Source organism: Acanthaster planci, linkage group LG04 (genome assembly GCF_054643075.1).
Source record: "Acanthaster planci isolate LZ-2023a linkage group LG04, COTS_SCS, whole genome shotgun sequence".
NCBI classification, from domain to species: domain Eukaryota; kingdom Metazoa; phylum Echinodermata; class Asteroidea; order Valvatida; family Acanthasteridae; genus Acanthaster; species Acanthaster planci.
This window is the reverse complement of record NC_141780.1, coordinates 1824902-1847542: the sequence shown is the minus strand read 5'-3', so window position 1 is coordinate 1847542 and position 22641 is coordinate 1824902. Positions and strand designations below refer to the sequence as shown.

At 40.4% G+C, this 22641-nt stretch overlaps 2 protein-coding genes across 2 annotated transcripts; both read left to right on the top strand.

Moving 5' to 3' along the window:
• Positions 1 to 1305: 1305 nt before the first annotated feature.
• Positions 1306 to 13984, top strand: LOC110982082 (ficolin-3-like). Its single transcript, XM_022240230.2, has 4 exons — positions 1306 to 1779; positions 8630 to 8751; positions 9033 to 9276; positions 13623 to 13984. The coding sequence occupies exons 1-4, from the start codon at positions 1401 to 1403 to the stop codon at positions 13925 to 13927; spliced, it is 1050 nt and encodes a 349-aa protein (XP_022095922.2). The 5' UTR covers positions 1306 to 1400; the 3' UTR covers positions 13928 to 13984.
• Positions 13985 to 15052: 1068 nt separating this feature from the next.
• On the top strand, positions 15053 to 22408 carry LOC110982081 (fibrinogen-like protein 1). Its single transcript, XM_022240229.2, has 3 exons — positions 15053 to 15166; positions 15875 to 16127; positions 16616 to 22408. Exons 1-3 carry the CDS (start codon positions 15080 to 15082, stop codon positions 16864 to 16866), a joined length of 591 nt encoding a protein of 196 aa, XP_022095921.2. The 5' UTR covers positions 15053 to 15079; the 3' UTR covers positions 16867 to 22408.
• Positions 22409 to 22641: the final 233 nt, after the last annotated feature.

Below are 22641 nucleotides of genomic sequence, written 5' to 3'. Positions count from 1 at the left end.
TGATATGATCGCAATCACGGCTCTATCTCTGCTCTCACGGTGCAGCAAGCCAGAAGACGTTACTCTACCCCACCAAAATACATACGGCAATTTGGCTTATCGTCAGGTTATCTTCGGATAAATAATATGCAATCTTTGTGGTTGTCGACTCTCGCTTAGCAGCAGACCGCCGTTCTTTCCCCGCTCAGCGATTTTGAGGAGGTTGGCCGATGATTACATGACATTGAGTTAAAGTACACTGAATAATAGATACATTTTTAAAGCCTGCAAAGCCCAGGTCGGTTAATGCAGTGAAATTCATTATGCCTGTATCGCTCCAATGACCATTTTTTCTGAAATCGCCCAATTTGTCAACACCCCAAACCCACCTTCCGCTCACAATAGCAACATCAGAATCACTCATGGGGTGATCGAGCCCTCGTAACTGTGTGCATTATATAGGAAACATGTCCTATCGCTTTTTGACAGATAATTTTGACGAATACTTTGATAAACAGTTCGAGGACATCCACAAATAAGTACATGTGAAAAAGTGCAAATAGATGAATTTTTAAAATCTGCACCCGATGGGGTACGCATGATGTATTGCGATGTATTACTAAAGGTTCTTCCTGCAAAACGAAAGCGGTTATTAAAGCGTTCCTCATCCCCGGTTTTCACCTCCTATATCCCATCTTCCGCTCACAATAAAAACATGATACAACAAACACTTAGAGTGAACTAAACTTTCAAAAGACAATGAGTGGTTAATGAACTATCAAAAGACAATGAGTGGTTGATATAAACAGTTTTCTGGTTGTCTAAACGTATACCATGAACAGAATGAAGTCAATTAAGATTTCTAAGAAAGATGAACGTAAACGTAAGCAAAAGATATTTGACCAAACAACAGAGTCAATCATATTCTTACTTTAAGAGGTAGTATTCGATGGATTCCAAAGTTACATCAAACGTAAAAAAACTTCTGTTGATTTTAGAAAAAAATACTTCGTTTGATAGTAATAAAATAATAACAAAGACTCCATAATCTCAAATTCGTGCTGAAGAATAAAATATGAATTTGACTGCAATAAGAAACACATAAAATGTCAGTGAATAATCAAGTTAGGCTGCCAGGACAAGCAATGAAAAATGGTGACCTATCCCAAGTTGTCATTGGTAGAGCCTGACCTCATTATGGGCAGAGCCCGAGCATTACATTTGGGCTCAATCATGATTTCCCACGTAAAAGACCACGTGACTGGTAACACCAGTAAGGCAGTAGTTTTCTTGATGTTGACTCTTTCATTAGAAACAGTTTGGAAAATGATCTTCTGGTCTTATGCTCTTGCGTTTACATTTCACTGAGGACGAACATTCAGTAAAACTCGATTGATTAGTGAAACTAAACAAATTGAACAATGGCGAAGCCGTGCGTCGGTTTCGAAGATTTTGGACTGATACTGTTTTTAGGGATGGTCAGTTTTGTCTTCAGTCATCAATTTAGTGCACTCCCCAAAATCATGTACGCCGCTGAAAATCGCGCACTACACGGGTTTGCGTACGCACGTACGCGTGTACGCTCTCGTGTCATCTGCGGACGGGACTGCAGCATGGATGAACGTTGCAAGTCTTTTAACTTCAACGACTGCCACAAAAGGTGCGAATTGAACCTTGCCACAAGGCGAGAGCATCCTGGAAACTTCACTGAAACCCCCGGGAATGTGTATTTTGATGAAGGTGGGGACACGCCTCGCTACTCGCAGGGTGACGCTCGTGACTACATGACTTCTTTTGCTGGTAAGTCATGGTAGTAGAGACTGCCACATTTTAATTGTGTCCTGAAACAAAATCATTGGCCCGTCTATCCATACATCTTTGAGTTATTATACTCTCCAGAATTGCAATTAAATCTACCAGATTTCTTGTCATGGTCCAGTTTTTAATCATATATTCTAAAACAATTCAAAATAAGGCCCTTGTAACAGGCCATCTACCAGTACCATTGGCAAGTTGATATCATAATTGAGGCTTAGTTGCAGTCCTACGGAAAGTTGTAAGAGACCTCACATTTAATCACCACTTCGCCTGATACAAAAAAATACATACAAACAGAGGCTCCTTCTAATTTTGAGCCCACGTATAGCCTCTGTAGCACTGGTTATCATCATCGATTTGATTAATTGCTTTAAAAGCCATCAAAGAGCATAATTGTATCGATACATCATCAGTGGGTATGATTTTGTATTGCACAATGCAGCATTCATGAAAAAAAGAGATTGGGGATTTCGTCTAATTTTATCTTGGGTAATATGTACATACGACTAATAATTCACACTCATAATAGACGAGTTATATCTGAAACGAACAAGTTACATTCCTGTGTAGGACATGCACGATTTATATTTGGTACGTACATATGAGTTAAATTAAGCTAAATTCAGACAAGTTAAAATTCATATATATTTCGAGTGTACAAGATGTAACTCATACGTCGGACATATGGCTTGCACAATGAGATAACGAATCGGGGGAGAGAATTTTGTCTCCTTTTCCCTCATACGTGAGTATGGCTGACATACTCAACCCACTATCGTTAACGATAAGGCTACGGCTAAATCGGCATGCGCACAGAACGTATGCAAAAAGCATGGGGAAGAGCATCGAATCGGAACTGGTTCTTCCTTTCGTTGGGAAGCGCCAATTGGTACGATCGTTTCCATGTATGTCGTTGCTGAGCAGAAACCGACCAATCACAAGCAATGTATTTCACTCATCAGTGTGGCTGGTTTTCTTGTGAAACGCCTATGAGTATAGATTATTGATTTCATGTCACTGCTAAGCAGAAATCATTGCTCAGCAATCACAAGCCATATACCACGTATCACTGTGAATGCTTACCTGTTTTTTGCTCATAACAAAAACTTCCTCTATGCTTCGGCAATGTCTATGTTTGACAGCTCAATCTATGAAACTGGCCTAGTCAAATGTTGTTCAGTTCTGGATTTTTGCTACTTTCGCCTCGAGTGTTTGGCAGCTCAATCTATGAAACTGGCCCTGTCAATTGTTTTCCAGTTCTGGATTTTTGCTACTTTCGCCTAGAGTGTTTGGCAGTTCAATCTATGAAACTGGCCCTGCCAATTGTTTTCCAGTTCTGGATTTTTGCTACTTTCGCCTAGAGTGTTTGACAACTCAATCTATGAAACTGGCCCTGCCAATTGTTTTCCAGTTCTGGATTTTTGCTACTTTCGCCTCGTGTTTGGCAGCTCAATCTATGAAACTGGCCCTGCCAATTGTTTTCCAGTTCTGGATTTTTGCTACTTTCGCCTAGAGTGTTTGACAACTCAATCTATGAAACTGGCCCTGTCAATTGTTTTCCAGTTCTGGATTTTTGCTACTTTCGCCTAGAGTGTTTGACAACTCAATCTATGAAACTGGCCCTGCCAATTGTTTTCCAGTTCTGGATTTTTGCTACTTTCGCCTAGAGTGTTTGACAACTCAATCTATGAAACTGGCCCTGTCAATTGTTTTCCAGTTCTGGATTTTTGCTACTTTCGCCTAGAGTGTTTGACAACTCAATCTATGAAACTGGCCCTGCCAATTGTTTTCCAGTTCTGGATTTTTGCTACTTTCGCCTAGAGTGTTTGACAACTCAATCTATGAAACTGGCCCTGTCAATTGTTTTCCAGTTCTGGCTTTTCGCTACTTTCGCCTAGAGTGTTTGACAACTCAATCTATGAAACTGGCCCTGCCAATTGTTTTCCAGTTCTGGATTTTTGCTACTTTCGCCTAGAGTGTTTGACAACTCAATCTATGAAACTGGCCCTGTCAATTGTTTTCCAGTTCTGGATTTTTGCTACTTTCGCCTAGAGTGTTTGGCAGTTCAATCTATGAAACTGCATGGCCCTGTCAATTGTTTTCCATTACCGGATTTTTGCTACTTTTGCTTGGAGTTTACCTACTTTTCATTCTCCTTTTCACCGTGTTAATGCAATACTAACACTCTATTGACGTTTGGTTTAATGTGTTTAATTTTGGAGCAAGGAAAAAGGGTAAATGAACAATTTGACAGGAAACCGTAATGCAATAAGACTTTTTCCTGGCAAGACCTACCTTATCAATGAAACAAAGCTTCCATCGTTTATTGTTGAAATGTGAGTCCCTGAGAGTGAAATACAAAAAGCTTGGCTAAAGCAAGGAAACTGTTGAATGTCTTGAATGATTTCAAATAATACTCCTTCGTATAATGTTGATTAAAGTATTGTTTGGTTTGTACCAAGCTTTTTGCCTATAACAACCTCACGCGCTAACTTGCAATGACGTATGGTGCACTATTTACGACACACATCTCGCTCTCTCTTTCTTTCACTCTCTCTCTCTCTGTCCTCTTCCAAGGCCAAGCAACTACACGACGCGATGGCACGACGGCTCTCTTGCGCCGTGCCGTCGGGTCGCACCGTTGCGTCGTGCGTCGCGTCATGCGTACTGTCGTGCATCGCTTCGCCTAAAGCACGACGCGACGCACGACGCAACGCGTCCTGTGCTGCCTGTGCTTGCACAGTACATGCAATAGGCCTTGATTATGTTGTTCTTTTTCATGCAACTTTCTGTTATCGATAAGAGTGAGTTGTTGAATTTTTTTATCAAAATGTAATCAGAAAGAGCTTCGCCACCAATCAGCACTGTTTTCAGGAAATAAATTAGATTATCGTCAGCCACAACAATGTCTTAGCTTTTCCTGCTCTAATTTTGATCTTTCTAATAATTATTTGTAAATCCATTCTAAGATACAATACGTCAATCATTATTACGTGCTTGCAAAAATGTAAATGATGAGAAATGAAGCGCGAGGCCAAATAGAGAGGAAGAAAAGACACCGTCACAATGGTAGTAGGATCTACAATGTTTCAACAAATGTCGTTGTAAGTGTGGTGCTGATGAAGTTAACAAGGTAGACTGAAGGAAGACCGAAGATGGAATATTCTGAGGGTAATAATATAGTGCAGGCTGGGTGGTAACTACCTAAACCTCGTGGTCAAGCTTGCGATCGTACAATAAAAATTGTCTGGAGGAGTGGGAGAACTACTTGGAAATTTGCCGGCATAGCCCACAGAGAAATCTTTATAAGGTTACAAATCTACCACAAATGGAAACTTCATCAACGGTCTTTAACAGAAATTGGACGGACATTCGAACAAGAATCAGCCTGGTAAATTAAAAAGTGACAAATTCTGGGCTTACACTTATTATGTGAGAGTCCTTCCTACATATGCAGATTTTCTATTTGCTCTTTTTTCATTTTTTTCAATAAAACATGACAAAAATTAATCCAAATTGATGAATGGATGAGATAAAAACAGGGAAAAATCAACACCAAAGAACGAGTTACATATACTTTGCAAGCACGGGGACGGAAATGAAATGAAACAGTAAAGGCGTCCTAAATAAACACCATGCAGCAAAGGGCGACAGCACACGACGCGTCGTGTCGTGCGTCGCGGCGTGCTTCAGGGCGACGTAACAGGCGACGCGATGCACTACACGACGTACGACGCGACGCATGAAGGCACGACGCGACGGGCGACGGAAGGGGCGACGTTTAGGCAGAAAAAATGCAACAAGGAAATGACATAAGACAGCACGACGCGACAGGCTATGGCACGACGCGACGCACGTCCCAAGGGAGCCGTCGTGCCGCCACGTCGTGTAGTTGCGTCACCAGGAGGGAGGCTAGAGATAGAGAGAAATGTGTGTCGTAAATAGTACACCATATACCAGACTACCTTGCCGATAATTGGTGAAAGGAGTCAGGATTATATATATGGATGTGTTTATCATATGTCTTTCAAATGTCTTTCAATGTGTTAATTACTTAAACGCCTGAACGTGTGTACAGGCTGTAACACCTTTTATACACTTAGAAACATTTATAAAGGCTATTAAACTGCACATTATTGGATAACGATGACATACGCGTATTCAAGTCACACAGTGACGTGAAGAGTTGCAAGCCCAAGGCTTCAACACGGGAACAAAAATGGTTGAAGTACTGTTGACAGACCTTATTTTTGTATAGAAAATTATCACCCATTAGAGATCCTGCAATATATTTGCACGTTATATGCAATGTACCTGTGTAAGATACGAACAAATGCAATTCTGATCAGTCCGATTTCTCTACGTTCGCAACTAAATCAACAGCCGGCAGACGTGCGGGGGGGTGGAGACAGATATCAAAGTGCGCATTCACGTACGTGTACAATAAATTGCTTGCACCTAATCGTGTCTTCAACGCTGGGCCGTGTCTAAACACGGTGTTTATTTTTGGTGTGATTATATATAACCCACTCTGCATCCATATTATTCGTAATATCAGCTTCACCACTTACAACATGAGATATGAATGTCATCTGCAGTATAGAGTATTGGCGGAAAATAAGAGAATTCATGTTTTAACCCACAATAAACAGGTGTTTAATGTCCCGATGATAAACACTTTGTAGGGCTATGCTAAACACGTTCCCGTCTAAACGCGACGCGTGTTGAAATGTTTAAAGTGTTTACTTTATGAACGCGTCCAACGTTCTTGGTTTTTACAGTGTAAACCATTAATAATGGAAGGGGATCAATCTGAGGTATTTTCAGGGGGAAAATGGTGGTCTTGTTTTTTTGTCACCATTTCGTTTGTTTTATTTTCGGGGGGGGGGCGATCATTGCCTGCCCCAATGACGCCAATGGGCATAACAATAACTTGTTATTGATGCCAACCAGAGCATGCTCGGTGGCAGGTTGTCCGTGAGTCATAGAGGGACTTTAAAAGGGTACTAACAGTGTCCATGTTCTTCCAGAAAGGGACAAAATTATTTAAGTTTTCTCACAAAAAAATTTACGGAACGCACGATTTTGGGGTAGTTTTATATTCCCTTCCTTTGAGTCGAGCCAGTAGCCTCCCAAATTCAGCCTTCCTCTCTAAGAGCCGCTACGTATAGCAGATTTAATAAAGAAATTCACTAGTTGTATTGCCCCTCCAAAAACGAATTTGGTTCCTTGACCATTTGGTTCCCTTTGCTGTTTCACGGAAGCCAAAGAAATCCCCAGGTTAGCCTTTCTTGATCTTTGTGGGCGCAAAGTTGGCTGAGAAGGTGTGTTACTTTAGCCAGGATCCCGACCGACGCCAGAATGGTCGTCTTCGCTGGGTCTTGCCTGGGAGTAAGAGCGACCACTGTGCGTGTGCGTGATTGATCCCAATTTCACAGCGCTGCTAGCCATCCTATTTTAAGGCTAACAGTAGCTCCGCGTATTTATTGGAGACCGAATCCACCTTGAGCCAGAAGCACCCCCTCATCGGTTGAAAGACCCATGCTTGAAGGGGTTGCTCGCTACTTCGCTTTGTTGGTATATAGCTGGGTCATTCCATGGGGTTGAGGCATAATTTCAGACACTGTCCATTGTTACGTGGGTTCCGTAATAATGAACAGCTATTTCCCTGCATGTAGATTCCAAATTGACATTGTTATACATCTTGCAAGGCTGAATACAGAAGTATGTATAATTTTACAAAGTAAATGGTCTACTCTACGGGTCAGGACAGGTGGTGAAAGTTAGGGTGCCTACCCATGTAACAAGGACACCGTCACAAATTGTACCCCAACCTCATGGAATGACCCAACTAAGCGCAAGCAACGGATGTACCTTATAGTCGTTCGTGCACCAGAGAAGTCACCAAAGGAGCCTTCGTTGCTAGGAAAATCGCGCACTCTTTTGGTGCGTCTCGAGGCCCACAGCACAACACGAGGCATACATGCACGCTAACCTCGGATGAAACTTTTGCCTGATATGGTGATGTAACGTCGGAAATCTCCATGCGAGCGCAGCTGTTGCCACGACCACGCCAGGTGAAATAGTGCTTACGATTAATCACAGTGACTCGCGAATGGCGACTTTGGCACAACTGCAGGGCGTCGGCGGAGACAGATTTTCCCAGCAGCCGAGAGTCAGTTACGAGGTATATTTAGCGAATTGGATGCACGTTTATCCTGCTTTCCCTTTTCGTTTCTTCTCCTTTTTATTTTTATTTCCCCCGGCTCTCCCCTCCCTAGTGCGAAGCCCACGCATATCTATTGACGGAGGAGCTTGAGGTGGAATTCTCCGAGGTATTAACTCACACATCGCCGAAACGCGTCTCTTTTACTTTCCATGCTGCGATTTTAGGAGTTTTCTTGGATGATGTTTTGCAGTTATTTTAAACCGATGTAATAAAACTAAGCAAACTGTTGACACAAAACCTCAATATTTAACAAAAGAGGTAGATAAAAATGTTCATTTTCTACTGACCATGTTCTTTCAGGGTGTAATGTATGTCTTTATAGTACACGTCAGGTTTCAAGGTCATCTCTCATTGGAGAGCCAATATTGTGATAAATGAGATCACCCTCCTCAAATGTAAGAGAGAAAAACGTATCCGTCCACTTTAAAGAGGATTAATAATATTTCCTTTCATTGTTCAAGAAGCGCTCAGGTTTTTGAACAAAAGGGGGTCTGTTTAAGGCGGAGGAAAAAATAGAGCCTTTCGCAATAGTTTTATCGTTTGTCTAATTAACCACAAATGCAAAATGTTCGCTCAAGACATACGCCCCACTTTTCCTTTCAGACTGCAATTCCCTGTATAAAATTGGTCTCACCGCGAGCGGTGTATACACCATCTGCCCGTCGAAATATCCTGATGGCCTGGAGGTCTACTGTAATATGGATGCTGCGGGCAAAGGTTGGATCGTAAGTTTGTTTAACCAAATTGCTAAAGGCGACTTTTTAATAGAACCGAACTTTTCACGATCAAAATAAATGACCTTTGATTTTCAAGGGGTGAGTTAATGCTTTGGTTCCTGACAATTTAACTGATAAAAAATTTTAGAAAATGAAAAAAACTGACAATGTAAAACTCATCCTTCACAGAATGTGCATTTGACGGACTTTGACTTAAATTACATGTTACCAAGGTTAAATTTTACAGGCATGTAGTTCAACACCGTAAAGCTAAAGCTTTTTCATTGTAGGTGTTTCAGAGGCGTTTTGATGGATCGGTGAATTTCAATCGCAACTGGACCGAGTACCGGGACGGATTCGGCGATCTGACAGGCGAGTTCTGGCTGGGAAACGAGAAACTTCGTCAGCTAACATCGCAGAAAGAATGGTTGCTACAGACTGATCTGAAGTTCACAAATGGGCATACAAAGCTTTTGTACCGATGGCCATTCCGTGTAGAGGGCGACAACTACAACCTGGTAAAGGGATCAATAGGTATGGTTATTCACAATAATGTTTCCTCTTTTAGGCAGCAATGGCACCAGAGTAGGGAGTAGTAGGAATATGAGGATTCTACGTCAACGCACTATTTCCTCTTGTGTCCTCCTTTAGGTATCCAGCCTCATTACTCCCTGAGCCCCATTTACGCCACAAGGCCGCCCCTCGCTCATTTGTCTGTCGGCTCTCTCGCGCTCACTTTAGCTCGCCCTCCTTTATCTTGCGCCCTTTAGCCTCGTGGAGCTTTAGGGGCGACGACCTACACAGAAATACAATTTTGAATTAGAATAGTCTCAATCTACAATAACTGGATCAAGGCTACTTTATTCGGCTCGAGACTATTTTATTCAGTATCATTACTCGGTCCCTAACCTTGCAGCCCTTCACCTTTACCTTTACCGGTCTCTGTTCAAGAACATTTGTGCTCAATATAAGACGAAAATTGTAATTATGAAGTAGAGATCACTCGTTACAAAATGCTCGAACAACGCGTGTGAAAAATCTGTCGCCAAGAAAAACGTATCGACGAATTTCAAATGAAGGGAAACAAAAATTAGCGTAATATTTGTTACACATCCGTGTATAGGCCTACACGGTAAGTGTAAATATCAATGTGTCGAATGCGTACCAATGTGTCCCCACAGTAAAACTAAACGAACCTGCGACGAGTGAAAAACAAATATTTATATTGTGAGCACAGTAAATACAGATCAAGTTATTTGGTATGTTTCGCTAGAAAATGCAAACACTCTCGTAAGAAATATTACTGTTTGAATGTCTTATAAAAAAAATGGAAAAAAACGGCTTAATTCAAATAGACTATCAGTAAAGACAATTTCTTTTACAAATTTTCTTGCGTGTTATAATAGCACATGTCGACACCATTAGCAACGGCGTACGTAGGATGTAGCAAATCTATGCTAATAGATTATGTCACGGCGCAAAATACACCAATGCCAGAAAACAAACCCCCTTAGGAAAGATTATATCAAAACGATTAAACAAAACCAAAGCAGTTTAGAAATTTAGCAAGACAAGCTATTACGAATTATTGGAAATCGCTCAAAATAATAACTTGAACGTTGTAGGGACGGGTATAAAAGGTCGTTTGCCCCGAAAAGACCTCGTTAATACCGTTAAGGAATATGAGACACCAGAGTCGTTCAGAGAAGTCGACTTTAGAAAAATGAGAAGATATATTAACAGCTAAATAAATTTTGAACTTATACCAAAACTGTTTAACACAGACGGGCACAAATTTGTCAGTCATAACAAGTCAAAAATAAAAGCCAAAGTAATTTCTGTAATTAAAGAACTCAAAGGCTTTAAACTGCAAACAGCGATCAAAGTGAAATATATAAAACAAAACCCACAAAGCCACGTGATCATTTATGTTACGCAAAATAATCCGCAAAATAGTGGTTTTATACGAAACTGAAATTCCGTTTATCCTCGAGAACCCCAAAAAAGGTTTATTGTCTAAGATTGAAAACTATGAACAAAGGAGCTCTGGTTTACAATTAAAATTAATTTCTGCCTTTTATTTTTATGCCACTCATGTATCAGCTCATATATCCCACTGCCAATATATCTCCAAAATAAAAAAGCAATCGTTAGTGTCCGAAATGACGACAATGAATGTATCAGGTGGTGTCTAGGGGCCGCGCTTCGACTTGATACCGACGAAATCATACAAAAAATAGCGGCAAACCCGAGTTATTAGATCCATACTGAATGCCTGGGGTTTATACTCACGAAGACGGCTTGAATTTTAGAAATATCGACTTCCCCTCCCCCATCGACCAAAGCACGAAAATAAAAATCCAAAACGAGCTAAGCATTAACGTTTTGGACATAGGTCTACCCAAAAAGAAAGAATTTTTCCTCTTTATTAAAAAATTACCTCACAAGGGAAACAAGCCCTCAAGCCAGCGTAAGCGATCCAATCAATTTACTTTTGTTTAGCGACCCCAACCCCCCCCGTTTAAAAAGCATTATTGGTGAATTATAAAAATAATTCTAGCTTATTTCATGACATAAACAAGAAGAAGAAAGATTTCTGCCTCTGGTGTCTTTCGTATTTTTATGACCAGCAAAAACTCGATCTTCACGAACTAGATTGCCATCTAAAGTTGTATTACTTGAGATCGAGAAAGAAAAACTACCATAAAGTTTAGAAACTTTAAGAACAGACGACAAACACCTTTGGTGATTTATGCCGATTTTGAATCTGTATTGGAAAAAAGCGAGCAAAGCGGAACAGAACCCCCCGTAAACACGTATAAACCCTGTGGCTATTCTTTTGTAGTTGTTCGATGTGATGAGCACAAAGATGCAGCTGCTGATTTTGTGAATTCTTCAGTTGAAACACAAGAATAAATTAACCACATGTTTGCAAATCCTATACCCGCTGGACTCAAAAAGGACGAGAACGGTTTAACAATTGCAACACTTGTCGGATCTGTAAAAAACTGATTTATCCAAACTGTGAGACAAATTGTCAGTGTAAAAAAAACTAAAACCAGAAACAAAGAAGGAAAAGAAGTTTATTCGTTGGTAAAGGACAAAGTGTTTAAAGAATACAATTGTATGCGTTACGACAAGAAAATCAACAAGTTTAGAAAAGTTACAGATCACTGTCACTTGACGGGTAAGTACAGAGGTGCTGCTTATTGTAACTCCAAACTTCAGATCGTTGCGGGCAAAACACCTATACCCGTCGTTTTTCACAATATAATTATGCAAGCAATCTAATCACAAACCCCCGCCGAACTAAAGTCCATAAATAAAGGGCTATTTGCATTTCATAGACTCGTTTAACTTTATGGCAGCATCGCCCGATAAGCCGGTGAAAGTTTGCCCCAGCGATTCTATTAGTTTCCTTATACCAAGTCGTTAACCCATATATTCAATCTCTCAATAAAACACGAGCAATACCCTAGGGCGTGGAAACATGCTTCAGTTACACCTATTTATAAAGGCTGTGACAAAACTATTTGCGTTAAAAAAGTAAGTTTCCAGCCTGGATATTCTAACATAACAAACTCCACCGAAAGCGATTTGCAAACTTGTTTGAAATGGCAGACCTGCAAAAACGGGACCCGGAAGGCAATCAAACGGTCGACCCCCTAGACACGGTGTCGAAGGGCACACGGCGAAACTGGCAGAAACGAAACGCACAGGGTGCGAAGTGGTTTCCAGAGAAGATTTTGATAATGGTATTTTAGAATCGATTAGATTTGTAATACCGTTATCAGAAATAGAGGGAGAAATTTTAACCTTGTTTTATGACGTAATAAACGGTTTTAGCCGAGCTTACGAGGCAGGAAATCTAGAAGAATTTGGCGGAACCATTAGTCAGAAACTAAGGCACATCAACAATCAATATTTTATTTGGAACAATAAATTGGAAGAAAGCCTTACTCAGCAACAAAAAACATGATTTATTACATTCTGGTTTGGATTAGAGAAATAGGCGATACTATTAGGGAAACCCGCCACATTGCGCTGAGGTTTATTCAAGGAGGATGTTTGGAAGATAATACCTACAAAAGAACGAGAATAATGAATAATAAAAAGCACAATTTCAGCAAAAAGAAATGCGAGAGAAACCACGCACAAAAAAAATCAAGAGGCTATTGCCCGCGCTTGGCTACGTGGAATACGGAGTCGAAACATTGGGTATGACGCCATGTTGGATGTGGTGCATACGCTTTGCTGAAATATGCCAGTAAACGATCACAACCAAATCCGAGTATGGCCGAAGCTAATAATTCTTCAGGACCGCAAAGCGCCCTTCGGAGGTGTTTACCCTAGCGCTCCTCCTTATTATATGTCGGAGAACTAATTATGCAGGTACGACCGACTCAGACAGCCGCAAGGTGCAGGGCTGCAAGGTTATGGTCAGGGAGTAGTGAGACCGAATGAAATAGTCTTGAGCCGAATAAATTAGTCTTCATTCACTAAATCTAGATTAGGACTATTTTAATTCAAAATTTCATTTAAGTGAGCGCAAGAGGGCCAACAGACAAATGAGCGAGAGGCAGCCTTGTGGCGTGAATGGGGCTCAGGGAGTAATGAGGCTGGATACCTATAGGAGGACACAAGGAAATAGTCCGGTGATGTAGAATCCTCATATCCCTACTCCAAATCTACTCCAAATCTGCCATTTCCAACTTACGTCGTTCACACGGATTTCAAATGGTCTTTGAATAAATTTTGAAACACATTTTCACAGGGTTTAACCTTGCAGATTTTTCAGGGTTTCATACTGGCTGACAATGAAAACAAAAATTATTTGGATTTACTGATCACAGAAGGAACTCTTGCATTTTTCTGTATAGGCAATTCCCCCTTGCCAACAAGCCAGCTACCATGCCAGTTCTCGACGTACGATAAAGACAACGATGGTGACTACTATCACAACTGTGCTGCGAATTCGACAGGAGGTTGGTGGGTTAACCAGTGTCACTCTAAACTGGATTTATTGACCAATCTGAACGGCGCGTATGCGCTTCCTGAGGAATCCTCCAACTTCGATCTTCGTGGTTTTACCTGGTCATACAACGGCAGCGTCGAGACCACTGGACAAGTCTGGAGAAGTGAAATGAGGCTGCGTCGCTTCCGCCCTTATGGTAAGTCACTTTAGGCTAAATGGCTGTACAACAATAGTCGGTCTCATTCAGAATGTACCTGCTTCCTGAGACGTCTATACCCAACATATATTCTTCAAACAGTAGTAAATGGGAGATCCATTGCGGGGAATTTGAGGGAAATTTGTGATATTGACCCGTCTTCCTTGTTGTCTTTTGTTTTTCCCCATTATTTTTCCCTGGGGCGGGGGTGCAGGTGAGTGCTACCTTGATTTTCCCATCCCTCACTGGTAACTGGTGATGGGCTGGTGTCGACCGAAGTACTTATGATGATTGACCACTTCAATACAAGTACCGTTTATTTTAACAGGAACGATCTCCTTCTGAGTTTTCCAAAAATTGAACAAAATTTCCTTAATCTTTTTAAAATTTAGCACCAGAAAATTTCCTTACACTATTGCACAAAACCAGCAATTTCATCCCTGTATTCTGTCTCATCATCATGATTAATAAATCCTGTTTATGAAGTGTCGTCAACATATTTGACTATGGAACACTCACCAGTGTTGCTTCTCAAATCACTGGTGTAAAGTGTGCAAAGACCTGGGTATGATAAAACATACCCTGCTGGGCACCAGTATTGGGTATAGGCCACATCACACAGCTTTATGTAAATAAATTGATGTTTTGACTGTACACGTCATGTCTTAAGGCTATTTGCCTTGAAAGAGCCGAAATCGTAGAAGAGGAAATCCCCACGGGCGTACATCACGGGGGATGGGAGGTATATGACCCACACACACTTTTTGAGGTGGTGGTGGGCTGTTGAATCATCCCCCATATTTTATGGCGAGCAAATGATTAGAGTGGATATTTCAAAAAAAAATTCCAGGCTTCCAACGACTAAACTACCTTCAAAATCACTCAAAAAGGAGAACAACTTAAAAAGCCATAAGTATGCCATTTTAAATATACATCATTTCTCAGAAAGCGCCAAACCTCCAAAATGTTGAAGAAAACAGGCCAGTAGAAGACAGAGCAATAAGACAGATCGAGCCTTTGGAAATATTACTATTGTTTTCCTATTATATTGTTAACCTTCAATGCATCAGTTGGGAATACGTACCCTATACAATGCATTGAAAATGTCCAATCAAGACACAATTTTCCCCTCAGGTTGCGGTAACTGGTATACAGTTGGTGCCACCATGAGTGGTGTGTACACCATTTGCACGCCGAGGTACCCTGTCGACGTGAAGGTCTACTGTGATATGGACGCTGCATACAGCTGGATTGTAAGTTTTTTTTACCAGACTGACAAAAGACAAAAACTTGGTGTTTCTTATAAGAATCGACATTCACAATCAACATTATTCTACACACTAGACTTAAGTTAGCCATTCGTGAGGAAAGTATGGAAAATGATTACTTCAGCTCAGTTATAAGCAAAGGGTAAAACTAATGGTATGAACTAAAGATTTGAGCTGCGGGCTACGACGGCACCATCAGTGTTCAGTTCCCATTCATAAATACCTTCTTGGTTAGAGAGACAAAAGAAGTCAATATACGATAAATTTCCAACGATTCTGTTCTAAATTTTTATTCTCCAGAACACCACTTGTCTATTTTATGGACAAGTTGCATGTAGTCATTAGGCCTATTTGTAGCCATTGTTTGGCATGCACAAGGGTTTATCCACGACGAACACAGGGCGCGGGTTCCCATCGTTTTCGTCGAATGACGCAGTCAGCATTCAGAATTCACATCTTGGCATGAACAGAAAAAAGCCCTTTTTAGCTTCTTATAGTTGAGCTCTGAAGACAAAGGACACTGTGTTCAATTTGGATGCTTCCATATATATTTGAACAGATAAATTCAGAGAAAACATGTTTTCCTCATGGAGGTGCTCTTTAAACTATTTCACAACAAGGTGCCAGCGCGTTGTTGAATTGAGACTGTCTGAGGTAGTTCAACACCGTAAACCTAAACCTTTTTCATAAAAGGTGTTTCAGAGGCGTTCTGACGGGTCAGTGAATTTCAATCGCAACTGGACTGAGTACCGGGACGGATTCGGCGATCTGAAGGGCGAGTTCTGGCTGGGAAACCAGAAACTTCGTAAGCTAACGTCAAAGAGCAGGTGGAAGTTACGGATAGATCTGGAGGATGACAAGGCAGAGCATCAAACCTACCAGGCCAAGGGATTCAGCATCAGCGGCAGCAAATACACGTGGAGTAACAGTGGACCATTTCAGGCTGGTATGATATATTCAATTCTATTTCAATTTCATTTCCTCGTGTTAAAATATGATAAGAGACAATGTATTAGTCCAACATGCAGATACAGTACACTAATTAAATGACAGAGACAAACTTGAATTAATTTGTCCGGGATGTCGGACTCCCCCCCCCCACACACCTTTTTTCATTTCTTTCTCAGCTTCCGGATTGAATACTTTGGGATGTAATAAATTCTATAGATGTTTCACAGCAACTAAGCAAACTCTGCTTTCAGGACAAAATCCACAATGCTAATGGGAAAGCTTGCCCAAGGTCAGCTCTTTGACATTTAATCGTGGCGCTATTTGTCCTCAGTAAGATCGCAAAGCCCACAGATAGATATAACACCGCAATGTCTGTTTGCTCTCTCTCAATTTTTCGTTTTTCTCAATGCCATCCCTATTGTCAAATTAGTAAGAGTGGATTATTGAGCATCTGTTTTGCTTTTCTTTGTGACGTCTGCTCAGATCCAATCCCTGCTCAACTCAACGGGCGAAGCTTCTCTACCTACGACATGGACAATGATGATGATACCAATGCTAATTGTGCAGCTGAGCTGAAGGGAGGCTGGTGGCTTGACACATGCAATGGTACCTCTGGTGCTCCGTACGGCCTTAATGGAGAATATCAACAAGGTCCAAATGATCGCGGTATAATATGGGCAGGATGGGAAGGCCATCGAATAGTCAAATGTGAAATGAAGCTGGGACGATATTAGTATCAAAAGTGATTGGAGACCCACAATAGAAACCGCTGATCAAGATATACACATTGAAAAGTCTTAAAACTTAACAGAAATAGAAAACACTTAGACCTAGTTCACGCGAACTATTGCAAAATAACAATAAATACGTAACCATTTCGAAAACATCTTTAATTCAATATGTACCCCATTAATCGTGACCTCACATTGAATAAAATGATCCTGCGTTTCCCCAACAACAAAAAAAATCCCTTTTGGCCGTTCGCGCTCCCAGGCTGATTTGATGACGTCATCACCAGAACGCCTACATGTACAGTGTGCATATGATTGCACACAGTACATGCATCGCACGCTTGTAATAGACCACGTCGTGTTCGATGTAGCTTGGCCAACAGGCGAACACTGTCTCGACTCAAGGGAGAAATTGAAAGACACAGTCCTAGCTAACATATAATAATTAAATTAAGATGATTGGCTGGTGTTTTGTTTATCAGTGAATGTGAATATTTTTTGTGATTAGGGTGCCTCTAAGTTTCATGTACAATTTGATTGTCAAGTCTTTGCAATTGTATACCTTTCGCTCAAACTGTTCTCAATTTTGGACGTCATAGTTTAAGCATAGACCTGGAGGAGAAAATCCTTCAGGTCTATGGTTTAAGGTTTACTTTGTTATTAATATGATTGTAACGTTGTACAATGCAGTTGTATTTCTTTAGATGATGTAATTTTTACCAACGACGCAACGTTTCAATAGGGGCATATGAAAGAGCGAAAAGAATACGCGTCACATTCGTGGGGAAAGTGACTTAGGCTGCAGCTGAATCTGTTGTCTAGTGCTATTCCATTGGAAATACGTGGAGATCCCAGGACAAAAGACAAAGCCTTAGATCTGAAAGCCAATTTCGGACAGGGCCATAGTAGGCCCTATTCGCGGGGAGCTCGTCCGTTAGATTCCCCAACGTAGTGTATTCATTTGAAGACGTTAAATTTAAAGAACCAGACTATATTTTACGATTTTATTCCCCAAAATTACCGGCCTTTTTAAAATTTCGAATGTATACTGTACGTTCAGGAACACGTCTGAAATTGGGTACGCCGCGAATGCGGTATTTCAGTCATTTTGTGTCGGTTGCTGAAATAAAAAAGTTAAAAATACTGAAATTAACAAAGTATCAGTGGCAGCTTTCATTTTAAGTGGTGTAACAAAAACCATGATTGATGCTTAGTCAGAACTTGCGTCGTGAATTGGAAAAATGTATCTTTGAAAATATATAGGCAGCCTTCTCGACCATCCTTTGACTTGGTCAAGTAACTATCGTTCACACATGGTCAGCGCCGGAGATAGAAATCACCATCCTAATAGCACTGGTTATGTAGGTTCTGGTGACTTGTAAGTAGGCTATTAAACTTGTAAGTTATCGATGTTTGATGTGAGTAGGAAAAAAACTTGTATTTTTAGGAGCCTATTATGTGATCGCTCTTGATTTTACAGTATAGAAATTGTAGATTCGTGAGGTTATTTTACATGAATCAGAATTGACGCTAAATCTTGACAAAGGGTGAACGGAAAAAGGAGATGGTTGAAAATCATGAGCAGAAATGGAAATGTAAAAGAATGCCAACAAAAAGTGGTCCTTGCATCTACATATGTATATGAATTAACATCCATGTGCAAAAACTGCTAATTTAGCGATTAGTAGACTAAATATTTATCATGGTTTTGTAAATTACACATTTTGATTATATAACAAAGTAATTCATTGAAAACCAATCTCCAGGTCATAACCAAAACTAAGTTATAATGCCAACAAGCTTGCATTTAATTTGCGGCAATGAGAAATTTGTCTTGGAAAAATAAGATGTTTTGTGGTATTCTTTTACTTGGTCAAGTAACATCCCTTCGAAAGAGTGCATGCTCCTTGTTCAGTGATACAAATCAATCATGGCTAGAGCACTGGATAAAATTTATGGTTTTGGGTTTTCCTGTGAACATACGATGTTCGATGTGAGTTAAATCTCGTGGATATTAATAGCCAGTTGTATGTAAGTCGTGATCGTACATTTTTGCATGTTTGCATAATGTCAACATTGCATAAATAAATCAAGATGTGGAACTAGTAAAATTAAAAATAAAATGGAGATACAAATAATTCATTGAAGGCTGAAGAAATAGTGGGAAACTAAAATGGTTGAAAATTTTGATTTTCCATAGTTGTGCAGAAGAATGGTAAAAAAGATACCGTGTTAGAATTTGCCTATACGCAGAAAATGTTCAGTCAGAGACTTTGTGAAAGATCTGTATGCCTTTGTGAAAGACTTTGCGAAATTTCGACCTATGTGAAGATTTGTAAACCTAAATTGTCACAAAATTTATTTGTAGTTTAATGCCTTTCAAAAGAATTTTTAGATTAGTAATTAATGTTAACAAACAATATGTGCTTATATGTTTTGCTTATGCTTAATTACTGTATATATCATTGCACAAAAATCACAGGTAAATCTTGTCATAGTTACAGAGGAAAAATACAATTTAAGGTCTGCCTGAAGGCATAAATGAAGGCAATTGTTTGGTGTCTTTCACATCATGTGGCATATGGCCATGTGGTTAGGGTCTGTACTTTCCAGTCATAGGGTTGGAGGTTCGAATGCAACTGTTAGTAGTATGTTGTTGCCCTTGGCAAGCTACTTCACCCCTGCTTGCCTCTCTCCAGCCAGGAGTGTAAACGAGTGTATACGTGCCAGTACAGTGCACCCATATGTCACACACAGATGTCATCGCCAAATTATTTCCCTCCCTTCCCAAAGCGTGTGAGAGGCCCCAAAATGAAGGATCCTCCGGAAGAAATACTATAACAGTTTTCCAAAATTTTGGCCCTCCAGTTAGTAATGTCTCTGGTGATCCTGTGGAGGAGCCAGAAATTCAGTCCTTGAAGAAGTTTCCAGAAACTTTCCCCGGGTTTGCAGTGACGAGATCTCAGATGAAACAGTTGGAAAAGGAGGTTGCAGAGTTAATGTCGATAGAAGAGGACTTTGGCTGGCTGAAACTGTCTTCACCGATTCGGAAGAAGATGTGTGAGTGTCTCAAGATGCTAAGTTTAGCCGATCCTTACTCACTGAGAAGCAGAAAGCGAACCCACATTTAAGGAAGGCTCGTCCAGACAGCGTGAACTGAGAAAGAGGCCCAGGATGTTCTGGAGGTCCTAGTGGATTGTGTTGGTTCTCTGCTGCGGAAGAAATCTGGGCATTTGTCAACTAGATTTCTTGAGGCCATTCCACTTAGGAAAATTACAGCCAAGGTTGTTGTCGAGGGTCTTATGCAGTTCTTCACAAGATAAGGCTTACTTATGGCGGGTGTATTTCAGCAAGGCCTACGTGAGTGGGGAATCAAGCAGGTGAAATCATCTGCATAGGCAGTCTCAAGGAGCTCTAGAGAGGTATCACCAAACCCTCAAGAATATGATCAGAGCTTACGGCGAGGATGGGACAAGTGCATTCCTTTGTTTGCAACTAGGAACTCAGCGAACGAGTCAACTGGGTTTACACCGTTTGAGTTTGCCATGAGATGAGGGGTCTATGAAACTCATAAAGGAGAGGTTTCTGGCAGAAGACGACGAAACCATTCTGCTTGACTATGTTTGAACTTGAAGGAAAGGCTGATCACAGCTTGTTTCGTGTCACAAGAACATCTCAAGGCGTCTCAGCAGACAACGAAGACTAGAGCCGGCAAGAAGTCTGAAGTCTGCGTCTTCAAATCTGGTGAAGAAGTGCTAGTACAGTTGTCTCTGCCTGGCGAGCCCCTTAAAGCAAAATTCAGAGGGCCCTACTTGTGTAAAAAAAAACTCAACGATGTCAATTATGTTATCAGTACCCCGGCCAGATCGAAGAATATGCTCAATGAATATTATGAACGCGATAACTCTGGTCGACCCGTTGGGATAGCTGTTGTTGAGTCCGACAGTGCCAATTCTAATGATGAAGACCGTGAAACAAAAAAAACGCCTGAACTTGAGTCTCTGACTATTCAGCTTTCAAATTCAGAAATTCTTGCCAACTTAGACTGATTGTGTATGTTATCGCACACGACTCCGTATGTGACCCGCCTTTGACAACAGGCCACATGTCCTCAATGTTGTCATGAATATTCTTTTAGGCTCGTTATCACGAAATCCGCGGGACTAAGTGCATGCATATCACAAGAAACATGTTGGTCCTTTTGACCCTAGGTAGCTTACTTATAGAATTTGGTGTAAACTCACTTGCACGGCTTCATATTCTTCTAACAAAAGAACCCAATCTCATGCACTCAAATCCAATCTTTGGAACCCTTATCGCTGAGTATAAATAGTTACGTCAGATGATTAGATTTCATTGTAATTGACGAGTAGAATTTTTGTTACAATATCTGGATATGGAATATCCAAAACTGGTCCCATTGATATTGGTCACAAGTATTTTATAAAACGTCTGCAAAGGCATTTACAAACATCGTGTCACTGTTTTTCGCTGCAAAAACGTTCTATGGGCGGAACTCGTTTTTTTTTGTTTTTTTTTTATTGAGAGAGAGAGAGATTTTGACCAATCATCTCTGGGAACCTAGTATGCTCACCAATTATTGACCATACTGGTGGATAGGACGGATTTCAACGCCTGAATGATTCTGAATCAATCAAATATCTGGCTGCTAAAGCAAGTTACACAGGAATACAGCGGGCACAGATGTAACGAAGACTGGTACAATGACGCCACAAACATGTCACTACAAAGCCAAGTAACTGAACTGCGCCTTTTACAGAGGTCAAAATTGCCCATTCACTCGGATACAATTAATGTATGGAAATAATTTTGGAGACCTCCGATTCTTGGCAGTTATTCCTTTTATGAACCTGTCAACTGTTGATGTAAAGTATATGCTCTGAATAATAAGATAAAGAAATTCAGGGTTGCCAGGAATATAGATAGTCTAAAAGATTGTAATTAATCACTCTCAGTTGAAATTTATAAAATCTCTACCACAACTGCACGCTGTAAAGGTTGTTCTCATTTAAAGATTTCAAATGGGTGGGGGCCGGGGCAGACGTCCACGCATAGGCTTTTAGTATCCTGTCTACGACATTTCGAGCCGAAGAGTTCAAAACCTGCAGGCAGGTTTTCAAGCGAATTATCGAAATAATTAAACCACTCTTCTGACATTACTCCATGAAGTGCCGATCATATTTTAGAATGTACAGCCATCTGTACATATCTGTACATGTGTTAAAAGAATGTATAGTTAGTCGTACATTCTTTGCAAAACTGACCAATTTAAGTTGACTTATAGACAGAGAAACAGCGATTACATTATATTACACAACCTCGTTTGAAAAACGTTCTTATAAATGTCAATGGCACCACTGCAGACGTTCCACGGGATGGTATTCTAATTTTCTGTTTCATGTTTGGTTGTAATAACAGGCTTTCATCTTTTTTAAATTTTAATAGGTCATTTTAATGTGCTATATAATTGTATCTCAATTTGTGTTCTGATTATTTCTTATTAAAATTCACAGTTTAATTCCTATTTAATCTCACTTTTAACTCTTATTTCAGTAATCTTTTTGTTTAAAAATAACCATAACAATGACACTTCGTGTACAACTTTACGGGGAAAGAGTTCCATATCTGCACATCGCTGAAAACCCTGTCCACAAACCCAATGAGGCTGGTCTGAAAAATTCTGAGGCTTTCTCTGTAATTGCTTCAACATTTTCACTTGTAAAATTGGACCTTCCAGAACGTTTTCACTTTCTGGTG